The sequence below is a fragment of the Sprattus sprattus genome (assembly GCF_963457725.1).
Source record: "Sprattus sprattus genome assembly, chromosome: 7".
NCBI lineage: Eukaryota > Metazoa > Chordata > Actinopteri > Clupeiformes > Clupeidae > Sprattus > Sprattus sprattus.
Window position 1 is genome coordinate 28,477,929 of NC_137926.1, and position 12,375 is coordinate 28,490,303.

Consider the following 12,375-nt stretch of genomic DNA (forward strand, 5'->3'; position numbering starts at 1 on the left):
CAAACGAGTTCCCCATTGTTATCAGTGGTGATGGCCTGGGCCAGCAAACAGGTAATGCAACAATGGTGTTTTAGAAGTGACTTCCCCAGACGTCATGAATAAAAAGAGTGCCATAGCTTTGAGGTAAGACTGCGATTGACCTGAAGGGCCTTTAATGAATGCAGGATGACTGAGGATACAAATAAATACATTTTCATTTGAGCAATCTTCTCATTTAAATCACATGCCATCATCACAGTCCAGCCTCCTTGTTGCAAATGAATGTACCTGTTTAGCCTCTACCTATGCATTTTATTACAAACCTCGGAAACACAAAGTATCCTATATATTTAATACAACCCCCGGGAGCCTCTGTTGAAGTTGAAAAGACCTGATTTCTGTACCCTTCCCAGCATGCCGTGCCTTTTATGGACATCTGTTGGCACTTTCAGCACAAACAGGTTTAACATACACCCGTCCAGACACACAGAAGAAAAGCTGGGATGAATCAGATTGCCCTTTCCAAGAGAAGTGTGCCTCCAGGAGAAATGTGCTTGTATACAAGATGGCCGACAGGTAAAGGCAACTATAGCTCTGGTCACATCTGCAACCTTGTTCTGTGAATAAATAGCGTGACTATAGGTTCTTTAGGAGGACGGGTACAAAAACGACCCATCTCCATTGTTGCTAATGTGATAAGATTATGTGAATGCCAGCAACGATTGAATCACAATGATGAACACTGTACATTGCACTTCAGTTCAGAGTCAGTTCACTGGAAGTTAATACCATGTTATTGATCTAGGCATGAGGCTGACTGGATTCAAACCAGTAGAGATTTTTGTTGTTGTTTTTGGGTCCACAGGAAGTAACAGTAATGTGAATTGGATGGATGTTCTTCCTTCCACCATCTTTAATAAAATATTATTTTCATCAACAAAATAATATAACAGTAATAGTATGAGGTATGAGGCGCCAGCTCATGGATTGAGTGCAATATTGCATGCAAAGCAATTGATAGGCTTGTTGCACAGATACAGCTCTTATAAGTACCAAAACAAACCAATACATTTATAACAATGTTCTCTTTATTAAGACATCATGAGTTCTCCTTTAGTGACATTAAGAAACTACTGGAAATTTAAGACATTGTGTAATTTTCTCTTCTGTTCCATAAGGAACCAGTTCACAAAGCCCCACAAGTCCTCGGAGACCCAAAGTCATCCGTGTGAGAATGATGTGCAGTCCCTTCACTGGTGTTATGTCTCAAGACCACAAGTCATGATGACCACAGCAACTCAGGCTCTTCTCTGCCAGAGGATGCTTGGAGGACTGAGGCCATATGATTCGAACAGGCAGTCCTCTGCATTCCACAGCTCCCAACCTCCCTAAGCACTGCCTCCCATGAGTCCATTTCCAGGCAACTGTCCACTTAACTACTGCAACACAGTCTACAATGTTTGTGTTGTTTGGACGAGCCAAAGATGGTAGCCTGGGGGGGGGGGGGGGGGGAATCTTTTTTGCTTTGACTTTACTAGCAGAAGTACCATTTTTGGGAACAAACTGACAATTTTACTTTGGTCTGTGAACAATATAAAGTGTCCAAGAGACAACTACATTCCAGAGATGGCATATAATATACCCCCCAAGTTCAGACAAACGGTGCCTTGTAATGTTCTGGAGAAACAGCCATGGAGGCACCATGCAGTCCTGACTCAGATACAGTCATACATTTTACAGGCTTCCAGTGAACTGGAAACACACCACTTTGTCTATACAAAGCCTGAGGTAAAAGCAGCCTCCAGAGCTGAGGTCACCCTTTGCGTGATTGTGTAGTTCCAAATTGTGGGATTGAGAAGCGACATGGGTACATGGTTGTCACACTCTGATGTATATCAGCATGTCAACTCATCAACACACACACCCCCACCCCTTCAAACTAGAACTCAAAACAGAAACAATTAGTGGACTTTAGAGGTCATTATTTTTTTAAATCTAAAATCAAATATGTGTGCAACAGAACACGCCTGCTTATACCTCAGAATCCCAGTGCTCCGAAGAGTGCACAAGCCACAGAGAAACTAGGCATTCAATCAATCACACATTTAGACTAGAACAATAATTGTTTGTACTTTGGTTGTCATGTCACACAGCATGCTACAACATCAATTCCATCTTTAACACATCAAGCTTTACAGCACAGTTCTTGCTCATATCAAGTTTTGCCAATCAGTGTAGTGGAGAAAAATTGCAATCATAAGCAAATGAAGCCTCACAGATACAAACATCAAGCCAGCCCGAGGCCTGAGGCTTTTACACTAGCACAGCAAGGATATAACTGTTCTACCCAAGAAACCAGAGAGACAAGAGAGGATCTCTTTAGTTAAGAACAGAAAGTAACACCAAGAACTGTGCTCTCTCTCTCTCTCCTGCCACAGGCACTTGTTGGGACCACTAAACGGATGCAAGGAATAAGGTATTTCATTTACGCATCCTCATTTCTTAAAGCTGTGAGGGTGCTAGGACACAGTGCTGGCCTGGAGGGGAGGCTCCCCCAGGCAGGTAGCGCGGAGGCCTGAGTGGGTTTGGTCGACACCAGCCTAGCAAAACCACTGAAAATCATACTGGAAAAAAAAAATCTTATTTTTTTAAGACATTTAAATAAGATACTTTTTAGCAAAATAAAACGAGTTACTGGTCACAAGATACATTTGAAAGACTTTCAATCGAAGGCAGAAGTACATACGTCCCTGGTAAATAAAACGTTGGCTGTAGACTCAGCCAAGAAAGTGACTTTGTAAGTGCACAGGCTGGCATGACCAGCTTAAAGAGAAGCTGTTCAAGCCTGAAACAGCTGTCAGTTGTAACAGGTGATTCCATTTCCAGGGAAAGTTAAAACAATTTAACTGAATTCCCTGATATTCACACCTATGTTCAAAGCTCTCAGCAATCAGTGGAGAAGGAAAAGAGATGGCTTTCAGAAGCAGGAATGTGGGACAGGGCCGGCCCTGGTCAACGAGGATGGAGGGATTGGGGTTGAGGGTGGGGCGGGGTGAAGGGGTTCTGGGGTAGGTGTGAGGAACATGCCATGGCTCTAGAGGCTATCATACATGTGCAGGGTACGTTCAAGCTGCTGGACCACACGCTGGTAGAAGACAATCTGCTGCTGGATGTACGCCTGCATCATATCCTTGAAGTCCACCTCCCGCCGTTGGTGGAAGTAGTTCATCTCAGCCTGCAGGGCAAAGCCCACAGTCCGGCAGCGCTTGCGCACGCCGTCGGCCTCATCCTGATCCATCTTGCCCTCGTCGCTCATTCGCTGGCTCTCTTTCACCTTGGCAAAGGCACCTGCAGAGACAGAGATAGGGATAGAGAGGTAACCTCAGTTACTATGTGGTCTTGATGTTGGACACCATAGTAGGAACCCCTTAAAAAGTTACTTCAGATGCATTTTAGAAGGCTGTGGTAAGCTTTGACACATGCCGTACATGACTGCAATCACTTGTTTTTTCCCTGGTGGATGTCACAAGTAACCATGGTGACCTGTCCGCTGCACAACAACTTTGGAATTATTCATAGCATACTAGGCATGACTGACATTAAAATGAAAAGAGAGCAAAAGTACTGCCGAAGTTCTGCAAACAAAACTGTGACAGAAACCTCATAAATGCAGGAACATAAACAGGTGCACACACATGCATAAACACACACACAATTATACTATATTACACAAATATATATATTTTTTTATATATATATATATACTGACAAATATGCATGTATGTTAGTGTGTGTACAGGTTTTTATGAGTATAGATATGTATAAGTATATAATGTTGAGTATATTTGTCTCTAATCTTATATGGCTGTTTGAGCAGGTCCTGCAAAACAAATGTACTTGAAGGAGAGCAGGCAATAAAGTATCAGCTTATCTTTTATGACCAGAAAATAATGTCTGAAGTTGTCAGATGATCCTGGGAATAAAACTTAATCCAGTAATCTGACATTTCACACAGTAAATTTCGATAAGTATCTGTCAGCACAGGATGAATATGCATGACTCACTACAGATAGGTAGATACCTCCAGCCATAATACATTACATCACCCAGTTGTGCAGTAACCCCGATACTGAGCATCCAAGATACTGAGCAACCCAGTAAACCACATGTTCAACATCATCACTTTTATATGTCTGTACAAGGACCATGCGTACATATGGAATTAAGGGTAACCAGCCCCAGTCCAAACCTACACAGAGAGATCAGACTTAATATTGGCATGGGGTAAAAACACAAACTACCTCCCCAGTATTAAAAAGACAAAAGATAATTTATTTTACCATTACATCACAAAACCATGAAAATGTGGGCCACATTAGTGTTCCATCTTTATGTAATGCCTAACCGCAGACTGAGTAAGCATATAGACCACTGACGGGCTGTTCCATGAAGAGAAGTACTCGCTACTCTGTAACGCCCTGTACATTCATGCATTGTGTTAAATAAAGAATGAGGCACTGCATTATCAGATGCCACATAGGTACTAAAAGAACTCTGTGGTACCACTGGAGTGATTGACCATAAACTCTTTATAAGGGAACTAATTTAATTCACACTCTTTGAATCCATTCCAATCATGTCAAAAAGGGCAGAAGAATCTGTACTGGGGTTATAGAACAGTGTGATCTGTCCACTAGCCCAGAGATGGACCATCTGGTACATTTTTTGATCAACTCCATGACTCCACACAGATCTCCCCTAGCGACAGTACTATATGGTCAACTGTAGAGTGAGAGATGAGAGAGTAGGAGACTTGAGTGGAGTTTTAAGCCAAATGAAGTTCTTCGCTACAATGACAGTCCTACATCTCAATGAAAAACATGAGCTAAAGTGCACTCTGTAAGCATATAACATTATTGTAGTAACAAATATTATATCTAATCTAACATTAATACATAATATAGAATAGAATAGAATAGAATAGAAAAGCCTTTATTGTCATTGTATTTACATACAACGAAATTTGGAGTGCTTCTCCTGTTGGTGCGACGAGGGACAACATATAACACAACAACAACATATGATATAACACAACAATATTGCATATCTAAAAAACGGTAGGAATAGCATAAAATATATATAAATATTAAGTGTGCAACAAAGCGCCGTGGAATATATTAAATAACCTATGTATATATTATCATACAATATATACAGCAACAGCACACAGCATAACAGAATATATAATATACTTATATACAATACAACACCAGTACACAGAATAAGAAATACAGAAATACAGAGATGGTATGTGTGACTTGCAGTCAATCAATAAAGTGAAGTTTAGTGCATGACTGTATTTAGTGTTCTGATGGCCGTAGGGAAAAAACTGTTCCTAAGACGTGTGGTCCTTGCTCTAAAGGATCTGTACCGTCTGCCTGAAGGTAGGAGAGTAAACAGGTGGTGGCCTGGGTGAGAGGAGTCTTTTAAGATGTTATTGGCCCTGCTAAGGTAGCGGGAGCGTGCAATGGATTCCAGGGAGGGCAGGGAGCTGTGTTGATGACCCTTTTGTCTGCATATATATATCTAACAAGTGACCACTGGGGGTTACTCACCCCCATCAAAGAATACAACCTTGTAAGCCCCAGTGGTGCCAAGTGGTGGTGCAAAGAACTGAACAATCGCAGTTTTGGGCTGCAGTTTTTTGCACCGACATCTGTAAGCATTGAATATGGCATTGATCTACTCAGACAGTTCACCCTCATTCCTTTGTGGTCATCAAATACATTTTAGTTTTTCCTTATTTCTCCACAGCAACAGCAAGCCAAACATAAGCCAAACTAATTTAGTTGTTAATACAATTGGCCCATTTGAACAGGTCCAAATAACTTCAGTGTGATGACCAAAATTATTTGTAGCTTTTAGAACCATGCTGGTTTGATTAAATAGGGCTGGGTGGTGGTTAGAATTCCAGAGAGAGAGAGAGAGAGAGAGCACTCAAATAATGTGCCATAATATAATCCCTGGTGTTCTCATATCTTCTTCAGAGCTTCAAAATCAAAATGAATCTGGTTGAGTATGGATATATAGACGTATACAATGAACACGATGGAACAAGTGACGCTGTAAAATGATCCAAAATATTTTTCCAGGAAGCTCTTCCTGAAAATAGCCTGATAACACAACTGTTGAGCAAGAAGAAGTTATACTATCAACGTTCAAATGCTATCCCTATTCCAATAATACAAAGTGATATCCAGTACTAAAAACACCACCATAAAAAAAATACAGTTCAGAGAGATTCACACATTTGTTGAACTGAGTATTACTGGTGTTTTCAACTCTGTTTATTTGTCTGTTGCAACACAGTTCCTTTTACATTTCCCTTTGTGGAAGGGAACCAATTTCCATTCCTCTCCTTTCTAAGTAAAAACATACTGCATAGTATTTATTTCAGTTTTGATCGAAATCCAGAGCGATATAGCTTGCATCTAAGAAGGCATTTGTAAGAGGTGCTGCTAAATCATCGGAGCTAGCATTCCCATTAATAAACCAATTATTTACAAATGAACCATGTTGGTTTTGAATGGTTATTATTTCACATGTACAGTTTTTAAAGTGAGATGGACTCAGTTGGTTGGACTCAGATAGTCCAAAAGGAGACTAAACAGACAGGCAATAATGATTGATAAGCAAAGGAGTCCTCAGCCAAGAGCCAGCATCACTATCAGTACAGAAGCCGGAAAGGGCACATGCCAGAGGTTGTTAAAGACTGGGCGGTAATAGCCTTATTTGATGTTCTGCAATCAAGCTGAGTGGAACAGCCTTTCCAGCACACTGATTCTTTTAAGAAAGATTTTACAAGAGCAGACCTCCTCTTCCCTTATCTGAGACTGCTGATTTTGTTGAAGCTGTCTAGTCAGTCTGTTGTAAATGTCTCGAAAGACAGGTTTAAAAGAAAGACTGTCTGGACAGTGAGGTAAAATATTTCTAAAAGTAGTAGCCATTTATCAAGCGGTTCTCTACACTCTGAGACCAGTGAAACAGGTCGTAAATTTCAAGACAGCAGAGTGCTACGACAACAAGGTTTGGAATGTGGAGGCATTTAGCTCCATGGCGTGGATAAACTTCTTGTGCCCTTCGTCTCCATTTATCTATGGACAAATAAGAACAGCAAACATGTACAAGCACAGAGAATAGCAAGGGGACAAACCCCCACCCACTCAACCCTAGTTCTCCAAACCATTAAGCAGTGCGATTGTACGTCACCACACAACGCTGCACCTCATGTAATTCGTCTTCTAAGTAACTTGTGTCCGCATAGGTGTTTAGCAAACAATATCTCCCTTTATTCTATTGGAACAGCAGTCCACATAGGCCATGCCTCAGGACAGGATATGTTTTCCAGTGATAAATGGTCAGTGTTTCTCTGTCTGGGAGAGACCCGTGTCAAGTCAACCCCAGGGGAGAGATTCCTCGATTGCACCGTCATGTCTGTTTATTTAGACCAGGCCGGCAGAGTAAAAACATTGTTGTTATGCTTAGAGTAAGCTTTCTGCTGCAGTCCCCATCGACCTGAGCACAGATGGAAAGGTCATTTGGCACATGCGACCTTCATTTTTCTTTCACAAAAGATAGCAAAAACTAAGTTGGAAATGGTCATTTTGTATCTCCCTACAGGTACCGTGATTCACACCAAAGTCTTAGTCCATCAAGGCCTTTACCAGGAAGTTATAAATCCTGTGATAGACCTGTGTCTGAAGTACACAGGAGCACACATCTAGTCCACATCTGAGGCTGTCATAAATTGTGAAAAACTGCTTTATAAAAACCAGCCCTGGCAACATGCAAGGACTTGCATAACCGAGGTATTTCACTTACTAAAAAGAACTTATGCAGTGATCAATGCCAAATTATCTTCCATGCAAACAGGAACCAATAGACACCTGTGCATCATTAGAGTATAGCATACATTGTTTAGCTGTACTTCCGTAGAATCAAACAACACTTCCAAATGTCCTTGTTCAGCTGCCAGGTAAGTTCCCCTGACACAGTAAATTACTTCTTTTCCATCAATCACACTGATGATCTAGATTCCGTTGAGTGGACAGGCCAGAGAGCTCTTTGGTTTCTCTCTCAGGCCATCTCAGATGGACCCCGGTGATACTGATAGCATGAGTTTAGTGACAGAAGTCCATGGTTAGTCTATTCCTTTCAAGCTAAAGCAGATAAACCCTTTGCTGAAATCTTTTGTCACTTTATTAAATGCTTCTCAGCACACTTACTGGTAAATATGGTCCTAATGCAATGAGTAGGGATGTCTTTAAATACAACTTCTCCTTAGATGCCCTTTGTCATTTTAGCCTTGCATATACTCCTGCAGCAGATGGCTTTTCACTTGACCGGGGCAACTAGGTAGGCTATGGAGTCCTTCACACAGGCAAAGATCTGGGAGAGCAGTGGACAGAGCAGACAGGCTTCCAACAATATTTTGATTTATTTCCAGAGCCTCTCCATTCCTACCCTGCCCCTCTTTATTAGTCCCATATGCAGCTCACACCACACCCAAAGGCTTTAAAGTCTTACTCTGTGAGTTCACTTGCACCTACATGCAAATGTTGCCGCGGAAAGGGAGATAAAAGAGATCAAAATGGGTTTATTCCACTGAGGAAATCATGAATCTACATTAACAGCACGTCTTTCATTTTCTAATTATGTGGTGTGTAGGGCAATAGTTCTATATTGTTTGACACTCTGTAGTGATCCAAATCAGAACTGGCCTCATTCATACAACCCTTGTGAACACAGAGTACTGGTAAAGTATGTGCAAGTGTCTAGGCATGTAAATTGAAGGCTTGTCAAGAATGGCATTCATTCCTCACTCTTTCCTTGAAGTGGGCCAACAGCTTGAGCTCTGCATGGGAGAGACATGTTCTCTCCTTTTGGGCCATCTCAGCCAAAATGACAGGCGGACAGTGACTAAGAGCAGCAGAAGACGAAGAAGACAAAGAAGAGGAGGAGGAGTCAGGTCTGTATTAATATTGGTCAGATTTGTCTGATTTAAAAAATATGATCTTGCAGATGGGTGTGATCAAGAATGTCAAAGCTCACTTCTCAGCTTCGCATTCGTCACAGCCAGGGTGTGGTAGATGTTTTATTAAGATTGCTATATTTCCACGCCCATATTTACCAGCGGAAAATAGAAAGCATTTCCCACCCAGGCTGGAACTCATTCAACTGCTATCTGATACACCTCATGTTAGAATGCAGAAGTCTTAACTCAAGTGTACTGACCTGTCAAGATAAAATCTAAAGGCTGATTGAAAAGAACAAAAGACAATTCATAGGCACAGTAGGGAAATTTAAAAATGTCCACCCTTTTACCTATCAAATTATTCTGTAATTAATGAACATGATTTATAGCTTGGTACAGGCTTGAAGCAATTTCAAAACAACAGAGATACGCAACAGAATGATGATAGTGAAGCTAGTTAAGGTTTCTCACTGCAGATCCCTACAAATGACTGCCATATATGACAAATCATTATGACATTTAGAATTCTCCATGTCCTCAATAACCTTTACCTGTTAGTAGGGAGAACTTTTTTAACAAAGTACTTGGTGACCTCTGACTGCAGTCTAGAAAAAATCCAAAGGTTGATTTGTGCTAAACCTAACATCAAGGACCACTGACAGAACATTAGGGATGACTGAACATCTTATAATTTGCAGCAATAAGTCAGGCTGCAGTAATAACATCTGTGCAATTAATGGGTGCCATTTGGCTTGGATATGTTTTAAACTGTCCTTTTTCATAAAGTTATGCTTGATTTGAAGTAGGTGCCAAGATCTGCTCCAATTACCTTCCATGGCTGCAGGCACAGACATTTCCCCCAAAAACAGTCTGTCAGCATTACTGATGAACTTCAGACAGCCTCTAACATGTTGATTCCACTAAAAGGCAGGATGTGCATGATTCATGCAGTACAACTGTGCGTGCTTGTTAAGAGGCCTCCACTCGTTTTCCATTCATCAGTTTAGTTACCCATAGATCTACTGAGCCGTTTGAAATAAATGTTCCAAAAATAGATAAGGAAAAGTGAACTTGAGTATATCAGAGGCTACGTGTCCTGTAATAAATACAACTATGAATATTTACAGCAACAACATTTACCAATGTACCGCATCATTTTATTATTAGAAAACTAAGTACGCTCAAACATATTACCTTTCTGTAGGTGAATGATGTCTGGGAAGTTGGAGAGCAGGCCTTGGTAGAGAGAGAGTTTGTCCAGCATGTGGAAAAGGTCAAACTTGGGCTGCTCAGCAAACATTTCTCCAATGTTTTCGTAAGTGCGGCCAGTGTGGGAGATTGCATTGTTCAAATTATCTGAGCTGCAAGGGGGATCCAGCATGAAAGCCTGGCTTATGGACTGGAAGGAATTGCCCAGTCTTTGAAATTCCTTTCGGAAGCCTCCAAGGTGCTTCCGCACCAGCTCAGAGGCCACATGCGTAAGCTGCATCACACTGTCATCCATCTTTTTGGCAAAGGCCTTGAAGGTATCCACCCTTTCCTCAACATCCTGCAGGTCTTGATGCTCATTGGGAATCTTTAGGGTGAGCATAAAGTGGGCACCCACCATCTCGTCCTTCTCTGCTCGCCGCTTCCCCAGTTTCCACTGCTTATCGTCCGCACACATGAGAAAGTGCTCAAAGCCCTCATACTGTGAGAGGACCGGGTGACTGGTCATGTGGTCCATCCAGAGGATTAGCCGCCTCTTGCGCTTCTCGATGAAGTCCTCCTCAAAGCGGCCTGTCGCTTGTTTCTCAGGCAGATGGGGCACAGATATGACAGTGAACTTGTGCAGTAACCTGTTGTACAGCCAGTCAAAGTGCTTGTAACGCCGGTACACAGGCCGGACAGTGTGGCTCGGGGTTACTCTGTAGGATATATAGGTCTTGATGCCCTTGAACTTGGTCTGTTTAGTGGGGTCCTCGATGGAGCAGGAAAAGGGCTGAGGGCTGTCCCCCCACTTCGGGCCTTTGGGGGCCATCTCTATGGTGTAAGACTCTGCTATTTTAGCCATCATCGGCACATCGCCCAGAACGAAGGCTTCTACCCCAGAGCGAACAAAGCTAGAGAAACGGTTGAGGTTTCTACCCACCATGCTGCCCTTTCTTGAGCTGGAAATGCTGTCCTGTCTTTCCATGCGAGGCTTGGAGCGGTAGTGAACATTGGGGTTATTGAAGGAGCTTTGGTGAGTATGCCCATTGGCTCCATTGCCTCGGCCCTGGGGGTCTTCATCCTCAACCACTGTGGAGCTGTCATCCCAGTCATCCCAGTCGTCATCGTCGTCGTCATAGTAACTCTGCGGCATGTTAAAGGAACCAGAGGTGTTGGAACCAGAGGGAAAGTAGGAAGAGTCATTGCCAGGGGAGCCTGCTGGGCTTAGGGAGCAATCTGTCAGGTTAGAGTTGGAGCGTGGCCGTATAACCTCCACATAAGAGGCTGGGAAAATGCCTTTCTCTCCTTTGCTGTTCTCTCCTCGCAACCAGCCATCCATAGACTTCTCGTCAAAAATAACCAGTTCCTCATTTTCCTGTATATTAATTTCGTCCGTATTTTCACTTTGGAAAGTATATAGCGCCTTAGCTTTGAGTGGCATCGTGGCTCTCTATGCTGACAAGTTAAACAACAATGGAATTACACATTAAAAGGTTGGTACCTTGGATATCCTACAGTTTCTTTTTGTTCCTTTCAACTCATTGCAAAATACTGTGTGAGAAGCCTGTAGGCCATTTGGAAGTGGTACAAGATACACAACAACAAGAAAGCTCTTCATGTAGTTGACGTCATCTTAGTTTTCAAATTTCATGCGAATGAAAGTCTACAGAGAAGTTCCAGCCTCGACTATTTACAAACACGTTATCCCTGAGGCGTGCTTTAATGTTTACTTGTCACGAGTCTCTTAAACGTTTCACGAGAACTAGGCATATTTATCACTATCGTCTTACCTTTTTTTCTTGTGTTACAATAGCCTAATTAGCAACTGCGATTATGTTCAGATAGCTAAAAAGAAAATATTCCGCCAAAGTTAACTCTATAACATTGCAAGAAATCTATTTTCAAGCATTACATGAATTACCACTCATACCAATATGTGCAGGACCAATGTCACTTGAACAAATACATCAAAAATCAACTCGCAATCTCCAACCACAGACGCACCGGCTCAATCAAAAAAAAGTTATTTCCATGAAACAATTGGAAAGATGGAGACGATCACTCTAATCCCTTAGAGAGACGTTATCGTTCGCCCTGATGCAAGAAAAGCAATCCACACCAAATTGGCTCTGTTATACATCCCAACGTGAAATATCATCAAAACATTTAGC

General features: G+C 42.0%; 1 protein-coding gene across 1 annotated transcript; it reads right to left on the bottom strand.

Annotated features, from left to right (window-relative positions):
* Positions 1-2,507: 2,507 nt before the first annotated feature.
* Positions 2,508-11,683, bottom strand: snx33 (sorting nexin 33). Its single transcript, XM_080841509.1, has 2 exons — positions 10,208-11,683; positions 2,508-3,327 (listed from the first exon to the last, which is right to left on the bottom strand). Exons 1-2 carry the CDS (start codon positions 11,643-11,645, stop codon positions 3,074-3,076), a joined length of 1,692 nt encoding a protein of 563 aa, XP_080697635.1. The 5' UTR covers positions 11,646-11,683; the 3' UTR covers positions 2,508-3,073.
* Positions 11,684-12,375: the final 692 nt, after the last annotated feature.

Excerpts from the sequence above, each read along its gene's own strand:
- snx33 (XM_080841509.1), bottom strand. The coding sequence starts at position 11,645 with ATGCCACTCAAAGCTAAGGCGCTATATACTTTCCAAAGTGAAAATACG. Across the intron at positions 3,328-10,207 it reads CATCATTCACCTACAGAAAG|GTGCCTTTGCCAAGGTGAAA; the intron begins GTAATATGTTTG and ends CTGTCTCTGCAG.